Genomic DNA, 26480 nt, shown 5'->3' with positions numbered 1-26480 from the left:
CGTAGCCAATGGGGGGTTTTCGGGTCCGTACCACCATTAAAACTTCTACATACTCAATGATTTAATATAGTATTTTAATTTCCCATTATCTTCAATATACAAAGTTTATAGATTATATAATATACCTATAATGTATGAACCATGTTTATTTATACTGCTTTTTTAATATTATTTATTATTTTTAATTAAATAATGTATTTTTTTATAACATTTTACTACCAAATAAAAATTGATTTCAAATTATAGTATCTACCTATTATAGTAAACCTTTGTGCAGAATATGTGTGATGTATGCAGTGTCGCAACTACAAAATAGGAGGCCCGTGTGCGGTAATTATATTGGGCCCTTTCCCAGGATTTATTTTTGCTCAATTTAAGTATCAATTTTTTTAGGTTTTAAAACACGTTTCACATCAGTTAGTGTGTGATATATGTATATGTTACGGTAAAAGATGAATATTGGTGAATGTCGTCATTCTCCGGTGAATGACGTCTTTTACCAAAATTATCAATTATGTAGGTAAATGATGTAAAAAACCAGATTTTAAATTCAAATGTACATCTTTCACCGGTCATTGATGTTATTTACCAAAACTAGTGGTAAATGATGATAAATCTCAAATAATACACTGGTTTTTTTACTATAGGTATGTACTATTTATAATAATGATTTATTGTTAAAATAAAAAAATAATAAAATACGTGCATATTACAAATTATTTATTTGTACAATTTTGGTTACTATGACATTTTGAACTGCACAACATTTCCGCTGCATTGCAAGCACATTTTTTAGTATCACAACCAGTTTTTCAGTTGCATCGATTAAATCCTTGATGACCAGCTATTCCATGTCCTGCTGCTTCTCTTAATGTTATTTCCCTGTCTTTAATTTTTTTGATGGCTTCATCTAGCTCTAGAAATTTTTCTTTACATGGAGAAATTTGTGCTCGTGTATATTTGTGTTTCAACACCCCATATTCTGTACCTGATTCAAACATTCGGGTATTTATTTTACTTAAATTAAATAAACATTATCAAATTAAAATTGGCTTACATAATTTATACATGTCATCTCCGTATGAAATAATAACAGCAAGTAAATTACGCGGAGAACCTCGTGCTCTATCAACATCTGGTATTGGGACACGAACAGTTATACCGACATGTCGCGACAACAAACTTTGAACATTTTTTTAGGCTTTACATTTATTCTGCATACTTAAATACTAAAACTGAATCTAACTTTTATTATATTTTGTTCACTGGTGACACAAATTTTTACAAATAATATTATAAAACACACATTCGTAGCAAATACAACTCGCTATAATATACCCGTCGACACTAACTAATAAACTAAAAGATTATCTCATATTATTATTCGGGTTATCGACATTATTTCTAGTTGGGATTTTCGTTTATCTATCTACTTCCATCATGATATTTTTAACTAATGAAGCTGATCGTTCACACCGACATAAAAGTATTAAACATCATTCTCCAATTAAACTGGTGATTGACGACAATAACCGGAGAATGTCTGCATTTATAACGTTTACCAAAAAATGATGTCATTTACCGGGGAATGACGTCTTTTACCACGTTTACATAATTCACCATAACATATATATATTAAACTTAATACCTATAACTTTTGTATATTATACTTCACTATAATTTATGTAATAAATGTATTTAAATAGTTCAGGTAGGTATGTTGTATGCCTACTCATATACTCGATGGATTCATGGTAAAATAAATATTATATTATTCTAAAATATTCTAACAAACTTACCTTAATTTTAAAAAAAATTATTCTTATTATTATATTATTGTGTGTTTGTAAAGTGTAATTTATTTCAGGATGGGACTAGGGAGCCCCCCAAATTTATGTAAGCCTTGGGGCCCGTTTATGCGGCACATTCTGCACACCCGGTTTTTGCGGCACTGGATGTATGTATAACTATTGTGACTATTACCATAGTTATTAACAATAATTTGTTGATATTGAATTAAACTATAATTATAATTAGAGAACAGATAAAATAAAAATGTTAGACACCCCCTCTAAAAAATTCCTGGGTACGCCCCTGGTTGATTACCTACAGTTCATGTTCTTCTTACTCATTCAAGTGAATAAATAAAAATACAAGTACCAAATTGAATTAAATATTTATTTAATAAATATATTTAAAACCTACTGCATGTAAAATAAGTATTAATAATAAAAACACAAATAGTTCTAATATTAAAATTGTACCTTCAATCTGAATCCTGTATAAAAAAACTACAAATTATCATAGTAGTAATAGTACCTATTAATTATTTTTTAAAACTTTAAAATTAAGATAGGTAACTGAATTTAACAAATATCTAAGTAGAAAACATAAGGTTGGTAAGTAGTCAAATAACAAATTTCAAATTTCTTTTTTCATTTTGGCAAATTTGTTGATTGTTTCATCAATGGATACAATAATATTTGTATGCACATGCAGCAAAGCCAAACCTGTTAGCCTATGCTGGCCTATTTTTAATCTTAATCATGTTTTCAATTTACAAAAATATATTTTTGGCCAATATTTGCAACGTAAAGAATATGCATAGGCGTGTCTGAAAATTTCGTGCAGGTATGGCCAATAACATTTTTCATTGGAAAAATTGAAATTTTCATTTAGGATACGAAGACAAAGAGTGACTTTTACACAATACACTACCTCGAGAACGTACGTAGTAATTTTAGCTACTACAGTAACTATAGCTAGTAAATAATATACTCACTCTCTTCAAAAAAATAAAAGGTTTATAACATAACATACAACTAGAACTACACGGGTACTCATAGCTATGGATATTAGATAATAAATATTACTGGTTAGTTTTTGTCACAGACATATACATATATAATATTTTATGTGAAAATATTTATTATTTAGTTCTGTTTTAATTATTCTTTTTACTTTTAAGTAATTATTTTTAATGATTTAAGCATAAATTTAAAATGGGGCTGGATTCTGCAGGTCTGGCCATTGCCAGAGTGGCCATAGCCGTAAACACGCTTATGAGAATATGGAAACAAATATTATCATATTATGATTATTATTTGGGTTAGGAACTTCTAATTCTATAAAATACACAAATATGCATGCATTTGTGCACAAAAAAATGACTAAATACCTATGCGCAACATAACCTAACCAGATATGTTGTAAAAAAAAAAAATAGGTGAATAAAATTATTAAGGACTTATATAGCTCTAATAAATACAAAAATATACAATATGTATAATTGCACCAAAAAATGACTAACTAGTAAATATGTGTTAAAAAAATTGTTTCTTTAAATTACTTTATATTATCTGATAAATACCTCAGTTATGGTTGTAAATGTCTACAACCGTGGCAATATCTGTGGAGGATAATACTACTATTCATTCCACAGCCAAAAATGTTATAATATACGAATTGATACCCGTGATCAAATTGACATATTATTGAATTTATTATCATATTATAATGATAGACTAGTAATTTGTATTCTTAATTATTTACACATTACATTTTTTAAATAAATCAATGTATTATATTCAAAAAAAAATACGAGCCATGGGAGCGAATTCCCCCTTCACCCCCTCAAATACCCCCTTGTGTCATAACTGGTTTTATTAGTTTGCTAATAAAAGCCAATAGTATATATCAGTATAATCAGTATAATAATGTATAATGTTTGATTTACGTGGCCAAAAAATAAATTATTAATTAAAAAAAAATCGTAAATTTTATTTAACTATTTATTATGGTGTATTATACCCTATACATCAAAGTCTTCGTAAATATTGACTCACAAACCACAGCCACTCACAACCAGTGCAAGATCTAGGAAATTTAACGCCTGAGGCAAACAAATATGCAGCACCCTTACGTAGGTGAAAGTACAAGGTATGCCGAGTACCTACACAAAACAAAATGTTTAAATACAATTCAAAATGTATAATTTTTATTTACAATTGAATTTCTAAAAAAAAATTAATTTAAAAATATATTTTCAAGCTTTTTTTGTAACGGATCATTGATTATGGTTTCATAATTAATTATTCTTACAATTGTATTTTTATGAATACATTAGACAAGTGGTTAGGTCTTGTTCCCTCTGTACTAAAATAGCCGTCGCCGCTAGTGAAATAGGTATATTTTACGCAATAGTCAATACGATAATGAATAGCAGATATAAATTTCAAATATATTCTGCTAAAGCCAAGTTATTAAGACTTAATAAAAAACGGATTACGGTTATAGGCACAACTAGGAGGCGGCTTATTCCCCTATATATTTTCATAGCCATCCCAAATTAAAAATAAGTTCAAGTTGCACCTATAATTACTGTATGTCAACTACGTGTTAAATAACAAATTACTGTGTAATAATTATTACTTTTTTTTTTTTTTTGGAAATATGTTATAATTTATAAATTGTAAACACCGACACATTTTTAAGTTTTTCGTCTGGTCTTATGCAATGCAATTATAGAGTTCTATGCAAGGTTCAAAGACTTTTTTGGAACAAAAAAACTATTACAATTCTTAAAAACTCCTTATGACATCCTAGACGGAGAATGGATTGAGGACATCGCCCATTTGCGCCAAAAAAAAATGAATTCGTTTTGGGTACAGCCCATTTGCGCCAAAATAAAAAAGGTATGTTTTTTCAGACTGCTAATTTGTGCCAAATTTACCGATGTAAACATTTTAAATTAACGACTTGGTTAATTCTTATATTTTAAAGACGTCGTATCTATAACGTATAGGAAAGTTATTTTTATAAGTCTATAGATTTTAAAGCTTTGTATATTATTGCATTGAAAGATAAACTAACAAATTTTGTATCAGTTTTATTATGATATACGATATTATCGTACTCCGTTATCGAATATATAGGTATCGTTATTCAACAAAGAGCGATTGCAGTGTGATTTCATCAGACATTCGTTACGTTACACTAAATAATATTCTCGAATTTATTAATTATTTGAATTATAAATCGTAAGAATGGAGTTCGCGACAAGTACAAGAAGGAAGAAAATGGTTGTTGAAAATCGCCATAAGTATATTTTAGTGTATACATCTTCTAAAAATATTGAATATGAATATTTAATTGATTATCATTTGAGAAAAAAATATATTACTTTATTATAATTATACCAGATAAATTTGGCGCAAATGGGCTGTCTGAAAAACATAACTATTTTATTTTGGCGCAAATGGGTAACAACCTGGATTGATGTAGCTGAATAATTAATTAATCTTCAAAATCCAAACTTCAAATGGAAATAATCGACCTACAGGAAGATGTTTCCTATAAAATGTACAGAAGTGTGTCAACTGAAGAATTCTGGTCTAAGGATATCATTGACAAGTGTCCAAAATGTAAGCAACTGGTCTACGATGTTTGGTTTGACGTGCAATTGTTGGGCATCATTTTCAAAAATTAATTTTTTGACAAACAAATATCTGACAAAATTAACAGACTCTCACCTTGAAGAAACATTGCGCTTAAAGCTGTTCTCCTCGAGTTTCCAATTTAAAAAAACTGGATAAGAGAAAGAAATGAAATTTTTGGCATTAAATTACTTGATATATTATTATTATTATTATTATATAAAATTATTATTAAACACCTAATATTGTAACTTATTTAATTGAAATTGATTGTAAATCTAGTTTCATACTGCTAATATAGTAATTTTTAATATAAATTAATTGTAATAACTAGATATATTTTTTTATATATATATATACTGCTATTTTTCAAATATAAAAAAATTGTTTTCACTGGATCTTATTGATTTATTATTTTAATCTTAAGGACTCCAATAGATATTACCTGCCGATCTCTGGTATACAATGTTTAGTTAAAATAGTAAAAATTTGCCTATTTCACGTTTATTCAATTATAAATATAAATAGCTGACATAATAATATTTAATTACTATTTAGTACCAGTATGTTTGATCAAATATCTAGGTTTGGGGTTGATATGTCAATATAACTGTACAAATAACTACCTCAAATTATAATTCACGAATAATAATTGTGAAGGAAAGTTAAATGTGATGATCGATTTACATAACATATACACACATTGTAATGACGATAACTCGAAACTCATTGCTTAAGCTAAGTAAAACAAATTCAATTCGTATATAGAATTTAAAATTTTCGTGATTCCACTATGCGACTGTGTATATATAAATTTTGTTTATTTTAATATTAACAATAACTTTACAAAATATTTTAAAAATTTTAAATAAAAAACGTAAACTGTCTTTTGTAAAATGTATGTCAAGAATATTACTGATATTATTAAATTTTATACTTATTAAAATATTAAAGTAGGTATTTTATTCAATTTAGGTTAAGTACTCGCAGATAATATACTTGGTTTATGGGCGTACGGTGTAGATTATTTTGTACGAGATATACATCGAGTATAAAACACCTCTAAAAATTATTTAACACCTCCAAATTTACATAAACAATAACTATAATTTATCACGCATAGCTATCCGTGCCTCACCCCTAAATAATACAAATACCGTAATACCGAGTACCATCTGAAAACTTCATGACTATTTTGTATAATATAGAACGACTTGAATTGAAAATTGGAAATCCATTCATGGGAGCGCCCCATCAACAGGACATTTCTAAAAAAAATAACACTAACCATTTCGAGTTTATACAATTTATGTGCATACTAACAAATTTAAGAATGAAAAAAGATTTTAATGTATTTCTTCTCTCTATCTATCATTTTGAGGTTATTGCGTATAAGAAATAAAGGTATATAAATAAAACACAGTTTTTATTTTATTGCTAGAAGATTAAAGAACAATCAAATCTATTTCAATTTTGTTCGAATTTAAATCTAAAAACGTGCATTTTGCCAATTTTGATTTGCTCTTACTTAAAAAATACCCGGTAATAGGACGCTTTTAAGTCGAGAATGGAGGCAAAGAAAATCTAACTTAGATTCGCACAAAATTGTTATTTATACGGTCGAAGTCCGTAAATTAATGAATAAAATTTTTTTAAATATTTCAATAGAGAAATTCATAAACCATATAGGTTGTATAGTGCGTACTGACCATTAATTTCTCATTGCAACCAAGAAGGGAGTAGTGGTGGATCTAGGATTTTTTTTTTTTTTTTGAGGGATCCAACGTTTTTCAAAACATTTTAAATAACTACATTTTATTAAAAAAACCAAACACGTTATAGAATAAAATATACGATTTTAAATCATTATTGCACTATAATGTGCGAACAAAGGCAAATTAAAAAAAAAAAAAGAATCATAATTGAATATTACAAATGGGATTATTTGACATGATTGATGTTATTATATCAGTCAGTCGGTTTAATACTTTTAATACATTATTACTTTTACTTGTTACTACCACATTACGTAGATTAAATATACAATATATACAATTATATTATATTTAATCTATGTATATTATTACTTACTTGGCGAGAAAATAATCTAGAAACATAATAAATTCGTTTCCAAAATAATTTTATTGAATCGGTCTATTTATAATTTTACATTGCAAAAATCACAATACTATCCGGGATTCAAGCCTAGTCCTAGTACTAACACCCCTTATACCTTATACTGAAGGGGAGGGACTGAAAAAACTTCCTGACTGGACATATTTCGTTTTTCTAACCATTAATTAATTGTTCATTTTTTAATTAATTAATAAATCGTTTTTTACAATATTATTTTCTCTATCAATGTTTAATTTATGTACTGAATTTGCTTTACTAATGGATATAGTTTATAGTATACAGGATATATGAGAATTTTAACCTTTTCTTTAATTTTTTAAATAGGCATTTGCTTAGAATAGACCACCCTCCGCGAAACATATGACAAATTCCCCTCTATGCCACCGTGTCTTATGCTCCACAATTATAAATTAATATTAAATAAACTGTCTCGCCCGACCATGACCAGGATAATGTATCAGTTTTTTCTTTTTTCTTTTGACATTCTCATCCTTTTCGATTAATAAAAATTACTTATAGTTCTTATTACAATCAATTTACCAATGAGTATCAATATTGTTGTCATGACGCATGCGCGGTTTTACGAACTGTGGCGACGACTGTTCGATTTATGTTTTTCATGGATGCCTTTGCACACCGGCAGATGTCGTTGCGCATGGGTCTCAGCGGCGCCGTCATCGAATGGTCGTGCACGCGCCGTGGCCAAGGATGGTAGAAACAGGTCTAGCAATCGATTCGAAGGCCTCCCGCAGCTACGTGTGTTGGACAGTCGGTCTTGTTCTTCTCCGTCGCTTACTCACTCATACTCTCTCGCTCACTCTCTCTCTCTCTCTCACCCTGTCAACTTTTCACTCGCAGTCTCTCTCCATCTAACACACGCGCAGCCGGCTCCCACTCTACTGTACGCCGCTTTTAAACTCCTGGAAATTCACTTATCAGCAGCCGCTGCAGTTTGGCAACATTTGAACGTTTCTATTTATTATTATCGGTCCGCATCACTCGGGTGTCGCATTCGCCACCACCTCTCGCCGTACGCGCCACGCGTAGTGCTACATATTAAATCAAATCACATAAAATATTATCCGGCTCCGCGCACACTTCGCCAAACAATAACACCCCCGGTCGGTGCACGTCGTGTTATTATTATTATAACTATTACTATTCTTACTGCTGTTTTTTTTCTTAATTTTTTTTATCATTGCTCAGATACGCTGAATACATCGGTTACCACGACGCGCGCGGCATTTATTGGTACGCCGCGGCAGCACCAAGAATCGCGTATTCCTCTCTCGTCGCCCCGACCGAACGTGTTTCTCTGTCGTCGTCTTAGTCCGAGGGACGACGCGTACGGGACTGCGGACCTCGTCTCAGTTCCGCTCTCGCCCTTCGCCAACTTGTGGTCGAGACAGTTTACCGAAACAATAACAGTCACGCTGCCAGAAAAATGCTCATCAAAGAGTTGTAAGTTTTGCGAATAAATTAACCCCCTATCCCTACGTTTGACTTACATTCGCATAATATTCACCCATGCCTGTGTGTGTGTACATTTTTTTTTTCCGAGTTTTCACACATTTCGTCAGAAGCGCCACTATGTGCTTTCGTTTGCGTTCACTAAATGGGTCGAATTGTTATTTAAAGCGTTTTTACTCACCTGTGATGACGATGACTATCGCAATAATAATCGATGATCAAATGACTAGTTCCTGGTTGTTTTTGTCGTCATATTATTTTCCATCACTCTTTGAGTTCACGGGGCGTAAAACGACCCGCTTAGTGCACTTACCACTTAGTGGATCATTTCATTGCCGCCCATGTCCTATGTACTTTAGTATCATGAAATCTTGAAAAAATTCATTCTTGTTACAAGGCAACACAATGTATTATCACCATATTCCGTGTTTTTTTTTCGTTTTGATTGGATTCCCATGGATTTAATATTTGTAGAAATACTCCGTAGAATACTTGATAAATTCACTAATCTCCAACATTATCCCCTTTTGTCAGTACATTAAAGTCCTTTGATAAGCTATTTATTATATATTCAGTGTAATGACAAAAGTTTATACTGTTTATGTTAATTCCAATTTTTAAATGAAAAATTAAGTATATTTTTATTGAAAATGAACCAAATTTGTTTTCCTTAAAAGTTGACTAAAATTGCTTATCAATAGGGAATGAATTTAAATTTAGTAAAAAATTAAAAATATTTAAATATATATTTGTTTATTACTTCATAAATATTTATAATATTGAAGTATTGAAATTGAAAATAAGATACAATTCACTATAAATTATAAACAATACATAATTTAAAAATAAAAATGTTTATTCTGAATCATCCAAATATTCTTCATGAGAGAAACAACTAGAAACGACATATAATTTGAGATATTCAAATTTTAAATCATGACGATTCAATCTTAGTATTGCTTTATAACGTCTAAATGACTTCTCCACATTAACGGAAGTGACAGGTACATATTTCATACATGTTAATTCTTTTGGACTATACTCTATTTCTAAATTGTTTTTTGGAGTTTTGTTTAATAGTATTTCTCTATCGACTTTACTATCATAAATCCTGGGGTTTTTCCCAATATGTTTTGTAATTTAGGGTTTGTTAAAACTCCAATTTCTCCAGGAACGCGTTCTAATTGCTTAATGTCATTATCTACTATTTCTAGGCTCTTGGTTAATGCCATTTTAGAAGTTTCTAATTTTGAAATAATATCAACTAAAAATACAAAATTAGCCGAAATAAGTAACAGATTGTTTTGCAAGTTTTTTGAAATTTGAACCTACTTCCTAGATAAGATATTGTACAGACTTAATCATATATTTTCGTCCTTCATAAAATACTAAAATATAATTAACATCAGTTCATTCAAAATGAAATGAAACGTACACATATGTCAATAACTCTCCGATATTAAAACTACATAAACATATTTATTTAAATTAAAATCTGTTCCCTACTTATCAACTTTTTCTTTTATATCACTGATACCTACATAGTTTAAGAATATTACATTGAATGTATTTATAATTTAGAACTATAAATTCTTCTTTTATTACGAGTTTTTGTATCAACATTTTTTTTCTTAGGTATACCTCATAATTTCTAGGGTTTTTACAAAAATAGAATAATAAAATTACATTAGATTATTACAACTACAATTTTAGTACAATTAGAATAGTGCAATACTAATAACAAATGTATATTAAATATTTTTATCCAACACAAAATCAATTACTTATAGTTATTTATTTTTATTTTTAAATACTTTTGTTAATGTTGTGAATATGAATTTTTGTTAATAAAATAAACCGTTGTTTATTAAAATTGTGTATGCTTCATGAAAAATTGATTATTTATTTCATGTTATTTTATAAAAATCATGACTTGAAAAAGTTGCATGGTTTTCTTATTGAGATTTAAAGAATTTTATATATCTTAAATTGAATAATTTGATGCTCATAATTATAAGAAATTCTAATTATATTAAATAATATAATTTTATAAAATCAATTACCATTCAAAAATTAGTAGTAATACATGTCAGCACTGTCAATAACTACTTATCGAGTTCATTTAATATCCAAAGGCTAATATTTCACATTTTCCTGATAATTTATGACTGAAATAAATCATTTGAGTAGAATATTTTTTTTAAATATTTGAAGATAATGTTTTTAGATATTATAAGGTATCTCATAAATATATTATTTTAGTTGTGATATACCTATATACTATTTTCATTTCGTCTTATTTATTCATAAATCATATTATTTCATGACAGTTATTCAGCTCAATCGGGGCAGTATTGCGCAAATACCATATTTGACGTTGCTGATCCTAAACAGGGAAAAAAACAGATTTTGAGTATGACCTATAGTCTTTTTTTTTTTTTTTTTTATTATCCTTTTTTTATATTTTTTTTCGTTATATTTAATCACATATTAAAAATCTATACAATTTTGATTAAATAAACAAATTAGTAATAATGTGTATCATGTGTATTAATTTCATACAATAATAAACAATTTTGTTTTTATTAATAAAAAACAATTTTTTTTTTTTTTTTAGTCGTGTGGTGCTGCCCTTAACTGTCGAAGAGGTTTGTATTTACATGCATATATTTATTTAAATAACTAAGTATATAATACAACTTCAACATACAATATTAAGTTATAACATTGTATCTATATAATGCGGAGTATAATATGTATAAATTACTATTTTATGTTTTTTTATTTAATTAAGTTCCAAATAACTTATTGATATCTTTGATTTTATTAATTTACTATTGTAGAAGGTGTATGGTTATAATAGTTTGTAATTAATAATGATTGTGTTTTACTTTGCTTTTTTTAATGTATTTAATGTTAATATTACAATAATGGATAAACTTTCTTACTTTGCCCATAACATGATTTTATATAAATTATACTTACATTTAAATAATTATATACAAATTAATATATAATTGATCATACTTTTCTAATTTTAATATACCCAGTTAAATTTGAATATTCCTAAAATTATATATATATATATAAATATTTGAATGTTATTGATTTTCTAAATTACTTTTAATCTCATATTATTTTCTTAGTATCAAATCGCCCAGCTGTACTCAGTAGCAGAAGCAAGTAAAAATGAAACTGGTGGTGGTGAAGGCATTGAAGTGTTAAAAAATGAACCATTTACCAATTACCCACTTTTGGGAGGAAAATATTCTGAAGGACAGTATACTTATAAAATTTATCATTTAGCCAGGTAATTTGTAGACATTTATTAATTAACAATTATAATTATTCTATTTACCCCCTTGAGGACTATCATATTTTTTCTTATTTTTACCATTACATAAATATATTGAAAAAATTCGATAATCCACATTCTTAAACAAATTATAAGTTTTATTTACTCTATATTAAAGCATTTAAAGAAATACAAATTTATCTATGTAATATTAACTTAAAACCTTTAAATTAATTAATTAAAATAGTTTATAATTAAAACGCGTTGTATATGTGCAAATAACAAAACTAGGTTTTGAATGTTTTTAAACATTAAACAAGTATTATACAGCTGGTTTATCAGCTTTACATTGAATGCTATTTGACATTGGATGACATGTTTCCGAAGGCTAATAAACTACTTTAGTTTAAACATAAAAATCCATATTTTTATTTATAAAACTATTTTGCATTATTTTAACCTTGGTATAATATTTCAACTTCCTATTGCATCGTTTAAATTTAAGTTTATATTTTTTTACCTATTTTTTAAACAATTAATTTAAAAATTATATTTTATTACTCTGCTGTAAGATGAAATCTAATATGCATTATTTAGTTGATATGAGAGATATGCTATAAATCAAGGAATAATTTTTTACCAAATTATAAAATTTACATTTTGTACTTGTTTATGTTACAAAATATACTCTAAGTGTTAGTTTAAATTTTAAAAATTATTATAATATTATCATCATTACTAATATATATATATATATTAATTAAATTATAAGTTTAAGTCAATTTTCAATTTATAAATAGTATTCTTTCTGAATTAAAAGAAAAATTATTTTAGCCAAAAATAAATATCTTATATATTTTATTATATTTCCGATTTGAGAATTTTCTCAACATTTTTTAAATATTTTTATAATTGTGCAACTAAAATTTCTTTAGACATAGTCACTTATTTATTTACAAACCTAATTATTGAAGATATTTGGCTTTAAAACACTCAAGCAAACTTCTTCATTGTTTATGAAGAACTGTCCATCAGGTATTATTTATTTTTAAAAATAAAACCTATGGAAATTTAAATAATGTAACATTATTAAGTTTTTTAACCATTGAAATTTGATAATTCTGAAGTTAATTGATATTGATCGTCATTTTATGGTATTGTAAATCATTATATTATAATAATCATGTTATCATGTTATATAAATAATTATTCTATAACAACATATTTATTTTATAACAATAACAAATTTATAATTTGTTCTTAATAGTAAAGATAGTAAATAAGTATATCTTCTTGAGAAATATATATTAAATTTCTAATGATAGTATTATATTCTCAGATATAATATATTTAAATATATGATCAAGAATAATAATTATTGACCAAATAAAAATGTATGAAAGTAAATTAATCGAGCAACTAAACATTTACATATCATAGGTCATTTTTATATTATAAAATTATAATATTTTTCCTATTCTCAATATACCTTTATAATCAGTTTTTAATTACTCATTATAGCTTAATTATTATTAATTATAAAGAAGTTTTAATTTAGCACTTTATTGTTTTACTTTGAAATTATATTTATATAACTTCACCATGTATATTTAATGCAGTTATTATCAATTAATAGCATGCTTAACAAGTTTTTAAAGGTCATTTACTACAAATATATATATCGTTTTTCCATAAAAAATTTTTTCATCCTATTTCTTTATTATATTTACATTATTTTAGTTATAAATAATCATATTGACAATAATTAATTATAAGTAAAGGATAACGTTTTTTAAAACCTTGCTTAAGGTTAATTTATAAATATAATTTCTATTAATCAAATTCTTGTAAAAGTTTTGAAAAGTATTTCTTATTTACTACAAAAGCAAATTAATTTAATGATAAATATTTATAAACAATTGATAAATTTTATTAAAACTAAGTATTATAAATCATAAATGAATAAAAATTAGTTGATTACTTAAATAATTTATTTGAATTTTTACATTATAATACACAAATTTATACCAGTTAAAATATATAGACTAAATATCCAATTTTGAACATAAAAGCATGTTTAAATTTGCATATTTTCCTAATTGCTATCAATAAACTTGAAATTAATAACTAAAACTTAAATAAGTGATTCCACTTATTTGTATATATCAGTATACTCAGCAATCTCAATGAATCAATTTTGAATTATTCAAATTCAGTGTAATATATTTTATATATATTTATTTTTATTTTCTTATAAAATAAAATCTGATCATAATCTTATGTTTCAATGATGTTGCATTTATTATACTTATAATTATTAATTTTTATATTTATATATTTTACATAATTTTGAAAGTTTGCAGAATTGTATTAAACTAACTATAATTATTTTATTGCAGCAAAGTACCTGGAATGATAAAACTTCTAGCACCTAAAGGAGCATTAGAAGTTCATGAAGAAGCATGGAATGCGTATCCTTACTGCAGAACCGTGATTACAGTAAGCTATTAGGTTTTTTTAAGTATAATTTACATTCATATAATCTTCATTTAATTTATAAAATTTGAGAGAAAAAAAACAGCATAGGTATTGAAAAATAATATTTTGTTTTCATTTAATCAATGAACAATGAGCCCTTCAGTTTTAATAAAATTATCTAGTTTCCAAATCATCTATTATTACAAAATATTTTAATATGTTGAACTGTTTTTTCCTAGATGTAATTATATTTACTGTTTATACAATCAATATATAATAAGATTAAAGTATAATTAGATGTTCCAATTCAAATGTCAATAGACTATATAATAATAATAATACATTTATTTCACCAATAATAGTAATGATTACAATTTGTAAATAAACAATAACAGTATTGGTCTATTCATTATAGCCGTTGTTATGAGAAGGAGTTATATTTTTAATATTTAACAGGAAAATAATAATATAGGAAAATATGATTAACAAATTAATAATATATACTTGAATAAAAAGTTCATTTAAACTTATAATTGATGTATTTTATGATGAATATTATAACAGTTTAAGTGAGAGATTTTCGATATCTATAGAATTAATGTATTGTTTAAATAATATATAATTATCAAAAGAATGTAAATTAATTTTTAATATTGTACAAATTTTACAAAACACAAATAGAATATAAAACCTGCATATTTTATAAGAAAGTATGTTTTTATCACTTTTTTATGTTCCATGTGATTAATAAGTCTTTTAATAGATAGCAACGACTGTTTTAATTTATTTCTATAATTTTTATAATTACATAACTGTAGATTAATACATTTTTGAATATAAAATTTCTCTTTATAAAAAATATATAGCTTTTAACCATTAATCAGTCCTTATGAACCATCCAATATCAGCATATATTTATTATATTTTAAACATAGTGTTTTATTTTAAAAGTAAAAAATTATTTTTATAGAACCCAAATTATATGAAAGAAAAATTTATGATAACTATAGAATCATTTCATTGTGCTGATCGAGGAATTCAAAACAATGTAAGTGCAAAAGTCCAGGTTTTAAGGATTATAGCTGTAAAGCAAAACAAAGGAATATTTGTGTTATGTGTAAATTGGTGTAGATATAATTTCTTCATGCTTGAAAACATGGGCCAAAATAACTAACTCATATCTATATCCACTTGTGTATATTAATCTAATTTTATATGTGTTTTTTTTATTATATTAAATCAATCATATTGGGAATAAAATTTATTATAATTGCTTTTTGTTTGGTGGTTTTGCTTGTACATACAGAATCCAAATTATATGAAAGAAAATTTCAGTATAGTCATTGAGTCGTATCATATTGCTGATAGAGGTACACAAGAAAACGTAAGTGATGTGGTCCTTACAAATTTTGATACAAAATATGTAGTTCTATGTTTACAATTTCAAAAATCAGCACTGTTATAAAATGCTTAAACACTACATTATTATTTTAATTTGAGTTGGATCTTGTATCGTTATAAATATGATATATTATGTATGTTATTGCTTAATCATTATATATAGCTATATACATATATTTAAGTATATATACAGTAGAACTCCGATTATTCGGTATAATTAATTTCAAGGGTGGTCTGAATTAGCAAATATCAGGATGATTCACATATGGCTTATCAAAAGTTACATAATTGTATGAATATATGGTATGGGGGTATATTATTTATATGTAATATAATTTGAAATTTGTAAAAATAAATTATTTTATTATAATATTAAACTGAAAATGAATAAGCTTTAAATACAATAACATATTTTAAAACAAAAAGCTGACTTAGTACATTCTTTATTTTATTTTGAAAAAAAAATTGATATTTTAGTTTGCTTCATAGTTGACTTTTTCTTTTGAGCAGCTATGTCTCTCAATCTCCTTAACTGCAACAGTTGAGTGATATTAAATTTTTCTTCCCCCTCAAATCATTTAAAAGCCAAATTTAACACATCAAATGCCACAGAATGAGATGGCCATTTTTCACCTTCAATCAAACTGTCAGTTTCATTTTCTTCTTCTTCTTCAGTATCATCTTCATCAAATAAAATATGAATTTTTTCATCATTTAAAAAAATTTGATATCCAGGATCATATTTATGTTCATAAGCAACCATTCATTAATATTCTCTTTGTCACAATCCCTAAATATGTGAACTTGATTTATACATTTCTGTATTTTAGTTATTTCAACATTTAATTCCATATTTTGGGTGTCCTCAGCTTGTTTCAATAACTTATTTCATGATCTTTCAAAAGTGCAAATTTGTACGCATTTCTATGTTTCAACTAACATGTGACAGCAGTGCGATTTATAAGTTATTTATAGAACCGAACTTTTTTTATTTCTTGTCTGGTTATAATTGGATGTCAAGTTGATTGACATTCAGATAATATGAGTTCTACTGTATATAAGATTTTACTTGAATTTATATTATTATAAAATGTTTTTGTATAAGCTATAATTTATATGCATGCTGTGCTTAAATTAACAGAATGTATCATAGCTTCAAAAAAAAAAAAAAAAAAAAAAGATGATAATTTTATGTATGAAATATGAGTTACAATAATTTAAGTTATCATTTACATCTTTCTAAACAAAATTTATATTTTAATATCAAATTTTATTTACTACTTTTTTAAATTCTAATTATTGTGACTTGTCTAGAATTTTCAGTAACATTTTTTAGACAAATACTATGTTCTATTTTGTAGTTGCTTGTTTTTATTTATTTTTGTGATTGTATATATGTTTATTGAAATGATTATTAATATGCTTCTTAGAAATAAATATCCAGTATAAATTACTTTTATTCAATAAATGAATTAAATAATTTTAAAACTCTTAATTATTATTAACATTTAATAAAACAGGTTCATGAATTACCTCCTGAAAAATTAAAACAACGTGAAGTACAAATAATTGATATTGGTAATGATACTATTTCATCTTCAGACTACAAAGAAGATGAAGATCCTAAAAAATTTAAAAGTCATAAGGGTGGACGAGGTCCACTTACTGGAAATTGGATAGAAACAGTATGTTCACTTTCATCAGTATGAAATTATTATGAACTATATTATTTTTAATAGTGTGAAATGTAATAAATGTTATATAATTTATATCATTATGGCTCATTGTTTTAGGCAAATCCAGTTATGACTTGTTATAAATTAGTATCTGCAGACTTCAAATGGTTTGGACTACAGAACCGAGTAGAGAATTTAATTCAAAAGTCAGAACGTCGTCTATTCACAAACTTCCATAGGTTAGTTTTCTTCTCCAGATTGATATGATAGAATAACTGACCAAATCGTAACTCAAACCTAATCTTATATTTATTTAATATTATATTATTCTTTAGCATTAAGTTAATTCTAATTAAAATATATTTACAGACAAGTATTTTGTTGGATGGATCGTTGGTATGGGCTTACGTTACAAGATATTCGTGAAATTGAAGAAAAGACACGAGAAGAATTAGACAGAGTAAGTTTTCTAAAGGTAAATATTGAATTAGATATTTAATTATTTATTTTCGTTTCAGCAAAGAAATGAAGGAACTGTCAGAGGAATGAAAGCCGATGCTGATTAATAAATTTTAAGTTAATTAAACCAATCCAAATGCCTGAAATTATCTTGAAAATTTAAGCCATATTTTATTTTAACATCAACAAATATGAATAAAAACCAATTAAAACCGGATCTAGTAATTTTTCTCACTTAGTCTATTTTTAACTAAAATTTTACAAATTGTATTGAACATTTGGTTCTAAAACAATATTCTTACCATGAATGTAATTTAAAAATGGTTATATTATATCTTAAGAAAATTAGTCCTTTTTAAACTTACAGTTGTTATAATTACCATTATTATTTAATTTTTAAATTGATTTATACTTATTAATCTATAGATAGCCAAGTCATTCCACTTTCTGTTTGTTTTGTTATCCGTTCTTCCTCTTGTGTTTTTACTTAATAATTGGTATATGGATTTGCAGTTTATATGAGTTTTCATGGTGATTGTATACAACTAAACATAGTCAAACGGTTTTTAATTATCATAATAATTATTGTCTTAATAAACACATTTATTAAATAAAAAAATAAAATATTTTTGAGTATAAAATTGAAACTAAGTTTAGTTTATGAATATCATATTTAAAATACATTAAATTATTCACATTTAGGCACAATTTTAATAACCCCGTTGGTTTTAAAGAATTGCAATATTATACTTTATTAAATTCACTACAATATTTAAAATTTGACAATAATGATGCATTAAATGCATAATTTATTAAATAAAAATTGTTGAACATTAGAATAGCATAATAACGCGTAATTAAAGTACAAAATTCAAACTTTGTGTAGAGTTTGTACGGCCTTTGTTGATTGTACAAACTATGGGATTGTGTGTATTTATTATAGATTCATTGGCAATAGTATAATATAGTCTATAATATTTCCTGATAAAAATAAAAGTATTAGTTTTAAAAATGTTAAAAAAAAGTCAATAACTTAAAATCCTTTTTATCATTAATTTTTTTATGGAATTTTTTTTCATCTGAGAATATTTGTAATACATTATTCAACTCATTATTTATTTCACGACAATTACCAAAATGTATTACAAGTAAAGTTCAGTTGTTTATTGTGGTATAACTATTTGTAATAAGTTCTCTATTGTAATATTACCATAAAACTGCATTTATATGTCTTAAACTCACAATTTTAATAGATGTGTAGTTTACATTTAATACTTTTTTTCTTGCAGAGTAACCTAAACTTATAACTGTAAATAGTCTTTAAGATAATATGAGATGCTTATGACATATTCTATTAATAAAATTTGAAAATGAAAATGAATTTACCACTTAATTGTCTCATAGTACTTAGCTTATATGTTATACTAAATACTGTTGTTGTTCATTATAAAGTCTAAATTTGTTCAAATCTCTGTTTAAATCCTTTGTAAATGTTTGATAAAAAATTTTTAAAATTATATTCAAAAATTTTAATTGCAATACATTCATACATCTAATATTATATATTACATTATAACAGTATATTTGGATTTAATATTCTTTATAATATTATTTCTCTATATATATATTATATAAATACATTATGTATACATTGTAGTAATATTTTAATATTATGAAATAAAATTTGATTTGTCTGACATAATATTATAATAATGTATTTTATTTTAACATAGTATACTATAGTATTTGAGCGGTAATGTGTAAATGAGAAAAATGTTTGCTATCGATTACAGTTATAATTTAACTTGCTTTGTATTAATTGAATATTTTATTGAGTAATAAGAATGAACTTTAACTATTATGTTATTGAATACTTTATAATAAGTGCATTTATGTGATGCTATTTGTTATTAGATATCTGATTACAGTATTTTAGGCAATAAATATTGGTTATTTAAATATTTAATCTTTGTGTTTAAAATCATGCCTAATTTTATTTTATTTTTAATTTCATACAATGAAGTACTGGACCCTACTGAGAAGACCTGTGTGAGGAGATCTAGTTTTTACATTAATATATTTCGCTTTTTAATATTCTCAAGTAGGTATTTACAAATGATATTTCAAATATATACATATATCTTTATGGTTATTAGAATTAAATGAATATTTTAAAATGTATTATGGTTATGGTAAATCTTAACATATTATTTGCATATTAAATATCATATGATAACTTTTAAAAAATCTCTTTTTTGCCATGAAGTGTATTTATTATAATAATATATTATTATGATAATCACATAGTTCCCATTTACGGTTACAATGTACTACTTTTTCGTTTAAACCTTTGAAATAATTTCTAGCCGTCAAGTATTTTAGATGCATGTTATTGATTGTTATTGTGTACACTTTATTCATGTTACTGATGTTAAAATGAATAGTGGCCTCATCGATCATCAATAAAATTGTGTTCGATGAAGACCATTTTAGTTTGTGGTCCCATCTTACCGATTGTAATTGTGTTACGTCTTTGAATTTGCTTAATGCCGATTTTTCCTTCCATATGATTTCTACTAGATAATATATATATTCGATGTTAAGAAAAATGTTATATTAGATTTTGTTTGCAATTTTACCTCAGTAGCTCTGATTGTTCTGAATATGTCTTCATAGTGCATTAGATTTATTTGTTTTACTGTAATGCAATACAAATTTCTACAATCTTTACACATCGTGGTATTTGTTAAATCTAATTTCATTTTAAATCTGTTAAGTGATTTTAATTTCCTGTAACTAGCATTTAATAAGATTTGTGGAACTGGGGATTCTTACAATCGCTAAGTTTCTGGTTATCTTATGATGAATTTGAAAGTTATTTCAATACGTTTTCTTAATAATAATAAGTTTCCAGTTGGCTATCATTTAGTTTAAAAATATTTAATAACGTCAGCTCTCTATTTTACAAATTTATAATGATTTATGTCAAATTTATTTCTTCGAAGCATTCTACTGTTTTTTGAGTAGAGGCTTCTCGAGTTTGAAGTGTTTGTATGGCCAATGAAATTTTGTTTTTGTTATCACATAAATCAGCAGATATTTCAGATATCACAGTTTAAACCACTGAGTTCCAATAAATTTTACCAGTTCTTTCGTTGTTGTATCTTATTACATCCTTCGGCATTGTGGTATTGGTGTCATGTACATTTCGGTGATCTTGACGAATCAAATATTGTGTTGAAGTATTATTCAGCACTCTAGGTACATTATTCTCGCTATTCCCATGACATTTAATGTTAATAAACATTTTAATTGGATATTTGTTCCAGTAATATTTCAGCATTGCATGGTCGTTCACTTCGAATTGTTGATATTCATTGTCGAACATGAAACATCTTATTTGTGTATTATCGATTTTTGGTTATAAGACGGATATAAATGTAATGTCTTACTTCCAAAATAGTGTATCCCATAATGTGAAATTCGCTGATAAAATGATTTTTTGGTAGTTTATGGCGAATTTATTAACGAATTTTTAATATTTGCGCAGTCTAAAAACAATGATACGGCCACATAATATTATGTTACATGTTGATCTTTGCATTTTGGACAAGCTGGAAAAGCTTTCAAACTATTAAAGGATTTTTTTCTGGAAGAATTTAGAATTGAATAATAAATGTAAAAATGGTATTTAACCAATTATTGTTTTCTCTTCTGGTTTTGATTTTGTCTGCGATTTGTTCAATATTATAATAAATGATATTGAAATATCTCGGGGGAAAGTGAAATTTCTTGAAGGATGTGAATTGCTGCAGCTGCCGCCTACGTGCACCCCGTTTCGCGTTAGTTGTAAATACATTTTGATAGAAAGTTAAAACTCACCGCGCACGAAGGAGAAAATATACCGTCTTATACTGACTATTTGTAGGTGCGTACTACATTTCCACCCATTTACAAGATAAACAGATCGTTAACCGCAAGTGACGTGATAATATAAGCTGTAAGTTTACTGCTATTTTATACACGCTTGCCGTTTTGTGATATATATTAGTATTATATATCTAATCATTGTTTGCAACTAATAAAATATATCTACGTGTAGATGATAAACAGATCAAAACCTCAGAAACGTCTGTAATAGATAAAAAGCGAAAATAGGGTGAGTTCGGGGAGGAGGCTAAGCCTTCCTAGTGCAAAATTATTCCCTCTCTTCTGGTAGAAATGAAGAGCAACCTTCTAATCTAGCAGTTTAGTATATAGTGGAATCTTTATTGTACAAAACTTTCATAATATCTCTAGGTAGCAATTTTTTTTTCTTCGGAAACTAGAGATTTTCATTCAAATTTTTAATTTATTTAATAAAATTAATTTATCCTGTTTTTGTAACCATGGAAAACGCCTTGTTTTGATGTGTATTACGTGTGAATACGATTTCATTCACGTCAGAGCAAATAGAGATAATAGATGATGATGGTGATGAGTAGATCAAAACTGAATCTAATCCCACCGTTCGATTTTATTAATTTGACAGTCCATCGTGTGAATATTGCTCTTGAATTTCGGTAATTTAATTAATCCATGAACGACAATTAAAGTAAATACACGTGGGGATCCGGAGATGTTGTGACACCCTCCATCGAGCTCTGTTTTGTTGGAATAGAGTTCACACGTGGTGAAAATGTTATCGGTATGCCATTATCACGTTTCCTGTGGACCCGTCGTGATTTATTCAAAATCTTCATAATTTTATGCAGAAACATAGCGAGTGTGTTGATAACTGGTTTTCGTAAAATTATTGCAGAAAAAAAATTTTAGTTGTTCATAGTAGTAGGACCCGACTGTGTTGCAGAATATTTACTCATAAAATAATTAATCGTTCGTGTACGCGGTCGATTAACGCACGTTGGTTGTTGTCCATAAATGTACAACATATCTATTGAATTATATAAGTGGAAAGCGGTCCTGAATGGCTAAAATTATATTATGGATAGTGAGTAATACATTATGTATAATATATTATATTATAATAATTTATGAATTCAGTAAATAAATCTACAACTTTCGAAAAATGAACGTTCTACTCCCGGTTTTTCTCTCCGTCCCATTGTATAGGATTGGGTATTATCTGATAATGGTCAAAATATTTCGACTGATATTATAATATTCTTAATAATGTTACAATATATTTCATCGTCGTGTATAATAAGAACAGAAAATAAGTTTTTAATTTACCATGTCCCCACGGTTTAAAGTTTCTAGTAATCACAATCTCTACACATATTTGTGAATTTGTACAGTACAAATAAAACGAATTATTTACTAAAAACACAGAATAGACGAAATAGATTTCATATAGTTTTTGTAAATATAAATGTATAATATATGATGCAAATTTATCGAATACTAAATAAAATGTTATTTTTATTGATTTTCTGAAACAATAAGGACTTGTCTCTATCCAACTCAAAAACTTCATTCTACCAATATTTCTGTGCCGTATCATGCATTGAAATTATAACTATTGTTCGTTAAATTTGATATAGCGAATAAAGTACGTTATGAAATGTTGACAATAAAAAATTCGGAAGAATTTACGATTCAGTGATTTTGATCTTAACACATATATTCTCATGCACTATATGGCTGCTGGTGCTTCCCAAGGTAGTAATACCCGACCTTTACTATATCTATACCGCTGATATCCCTCAAACTCTTTACACATTATTAGTCACTTTTGCGATGACACAACTGTATCTTCACATAATGATACCACTACAGTTGTCCAAGACTTGCAATACCACGCAGACCTCATTGAAACTTGGTGCAAAAACTGGTCGATAAGAATTAATGAGAGCAAGTTAACCAATAAACTTTTTCTCTTTGTCGGGATTTATGTTCTTCAATTAAATTCAGTAACAAAACCATTCCTGTCTCCAATAAAACAAAATATCTAGGCATTATATTAGATAAACAGCTTGCTTAGGGTTGCCACCTCAAAAACAAAAGAAAAAATGGCTAATACAGTGGTCGTGAAAACTCGAGCCTCGATAACTCGAAAAACTTGACAACTCGATTTTTTTCTTATTCCCCTAGAAATTCTCATAGCACTCAAGATATTATAAGTAGTGCTAGGATTTATATGCATTGACATGTTTTTTTCCTCAAGTCCAAATTGATTGGTTTTCAGTATGTCCTCGATTTGACTTATTGTCAATTAAATAGAACCATTTTTATTTTGCATATTTTCGCATATTTTAAACATAATGCATATAATTGCATATTTATAGATTTTTGAGAATATTGTTAATTTTGTTAATTTTTAAACTTAAAATTACAAGTTTATTTAATTATTTTTAAGTTATTGTTAATTTTAAATGATATTTACCTAATGAACGTTTATTTTTTTGAACCTTCATAAATATATTAAATACATAATCTTATCTTGGTCGGACGACCGATATAATTATCCGCATATTATTTTAAGACGTATACTCAAATAAGTATACTTATTAGAGGTCTGCGTGGCCTAACGAAGGTGCATATGGGGTTTTTCGATCGGCACGAATGAACTTAAACAATGTAAATTAAAAAACGCCACGTATAAATGTTCGGCTGTGAAACGCGGTGCAACACGATTGCGTAATTTTTCCCTTTTTTGATCCGGCTAATTACATCATGATTACACAAAAAATAATTGCAACACGATTGCGCCCCGATCCTTTTTTACCTGATAAAATCACAACACCATTGTGCACCAAATTATATGTGTATATACTATGTAAAATAATTTTTGTACAATATAAAATAATATATACAATACATGCTTTCTATAGGTTGCATATACATGCACTGAAACTATTAATTCACAAAATGCACATTTCAAAATCGAAATGAAAATTTGATTGAACTAATGATAGTTATAATAAAAATTTCGACTAATGACTATCAATCAGTATAGAAAAAAAAAAAATTTTAATAAAAAAATTCCGACTATATTGACCATGTCAGTATATAAATTTAGCATACATGTAATTTAGAAAAAAAAAATTTTTAACCAAGCCAACAATGATAATTTGTTAACAGTCCTGAGTTTGTAATAATTGGGAAGGAAATTGTGAATTAATAGGTAAGTAATAAGTTTGAGTTCATGCAAGGCCGTACCTAGAAATTTTTTTCAGGAGGGGTCCAAAACATGTATATTGTAATTTTATTAAATTTAGTTTTTAACTTTTGATATTTGGTTAAAAATAAGACCGAAAAAGATTTAATCTTATTTTATTAAAATTAATATCATATTTTCATATGATATGATATAAAATTAAAAGTAGCCAATGATTAATTGGAGCTTAAGTCATTTTTGACTGAAAATATTTATGTTGGTATTAAAAATAAATAAGTATTTTAAAGATTTGTAAAATATTGAAGACATTTTGGGGGGGGTCTAGATACCCTGGATCCCCCCAGATACGGCCTAGAGTGCATGTACATATGTATATAAAAATTTTATGTCTCCGATCATATAAATCTTTCTATAAATATATGTATATTAAGTAAATTTTAAATTTTTTGTTGTGGTTGAAATGTCGTTAAGATGGATAAAAGAAAGGGTAGGTACTTTTTATATATTTTTGGTCCTCACCAAAAATGAGTTCAATATACCACACGGACCCACAAATATGCGAAATCAAACTTCCTTTGGACATCATCTATACTATTTGAATTACAATCAAGATAGAACACAAGGAGTACCACACATATATGTGCGTCGAGGTTATTACTTCGACGCAGCTCTCGGGTCCTACTATCAGCAAAATATAGATCTAATTAAGTTCTTCATAAAAACCAATATACTCGTATATAACCAAATAAAAATTATACAATTCATAAAATATTAACAAATAATTATATTTAAAAACATATTGTAAAATACGTATTTCTCCAAATAGCTTGTAAGTAAATATAATATAATTATATATATATATATAAACATAATGAAAAAAAAAAATGATTTATTTTAAAAATTTTTGCATTGTGCCGTATGCGCCGCAGAATATAGATAAGGCACTTATTTATTTTTCTAAATTTTATGGATATGATTGTTGTCTGTTGCATATTTTCAAATTGTTTGTA

General features: G+C 26.4%; 1 protein-coding gene across 2 annotated transcripts; it reads left to right on the top strand.

The window, feature by feature from the left end:
* Positions 1-8298: 8298 nt before the first annotated feature.
* On the top strand, positions 8299-18571 carry LOC112694605 (phosphatidylinositol transfer protein alpha isoform). 2 transcript variants are annotated; one of them, XM_025570133.1, is made up of 10 exons: positions 8299-8692; positions 8778-9032; positions 11659-11689; positions 12188-12351; positions 14736-14835; positions 16121-16198; positions 17736-17900; positions 18009-18130; positions 18261-18351; positions 18410-18571. In XM_025570133.1, the coding sequence occupies exons 2-10, from the start codon at positions 9016-9018 to the stop codon at positions 18455-18457; spliced, it is 816 nt and encodes a 271-aa protein (XP_025425918.1). In that variant the 5' UTR covers positions 8299-8692; positions 8778-9015; the 3' UTR covers positions 18458-18571. The 2 variants fall into 2 exon arrangements, with proteins under 2 accessions (XP_025425918.1, XP_025425917.1); XM_025570132.1 differs by lacking the exon at positions 16121-16198 and adding an exon at positions 15785-15862.
* Positions 18572-26480: the final 7909 nt, after the last annotated feature.

This window comes from Sipha flava, unplaced genomic scaffold (assembly GCF_003268045.1).
Source record: "Sipha flava isolate LNK unplaced genomic scaffold, YSA_version1 131_pilon_pilon, whole genome shotgun sequence".
NCBI classification, from domain to species: Eukaryota; Metazoa; Arthropoda; class Insecta; order Hemiptera; family Aphididae; genus Sipha; species Sipha flava.
Note: the sequence above shows the minus strand (reverse complement) of the source record. Positions and strands in the feature narration are given on the sequence as shown.

What these genes read in the sequence shown, in the direction of transcription:
- LOC112694605 (XM_025570133.1), top strand. An exon ending in AAAATTTATCATTTAGCCAG is followed by an intron (nt 12,352 to 14,735) that starts GTAATTTGTAGA and finishes ATTTTATTGCAG; the next exon opens with CAAAGTACCTGGAATGATAA. An exon ending in CTGGAAATTGGATAGAAACA is followed by an intron (nt 17,901 to 18,008) that starts GTATGTTCACTT and finishes TCATTGTTTTAG; the next exon opens with GCAAATCCAGTTATGACTTG.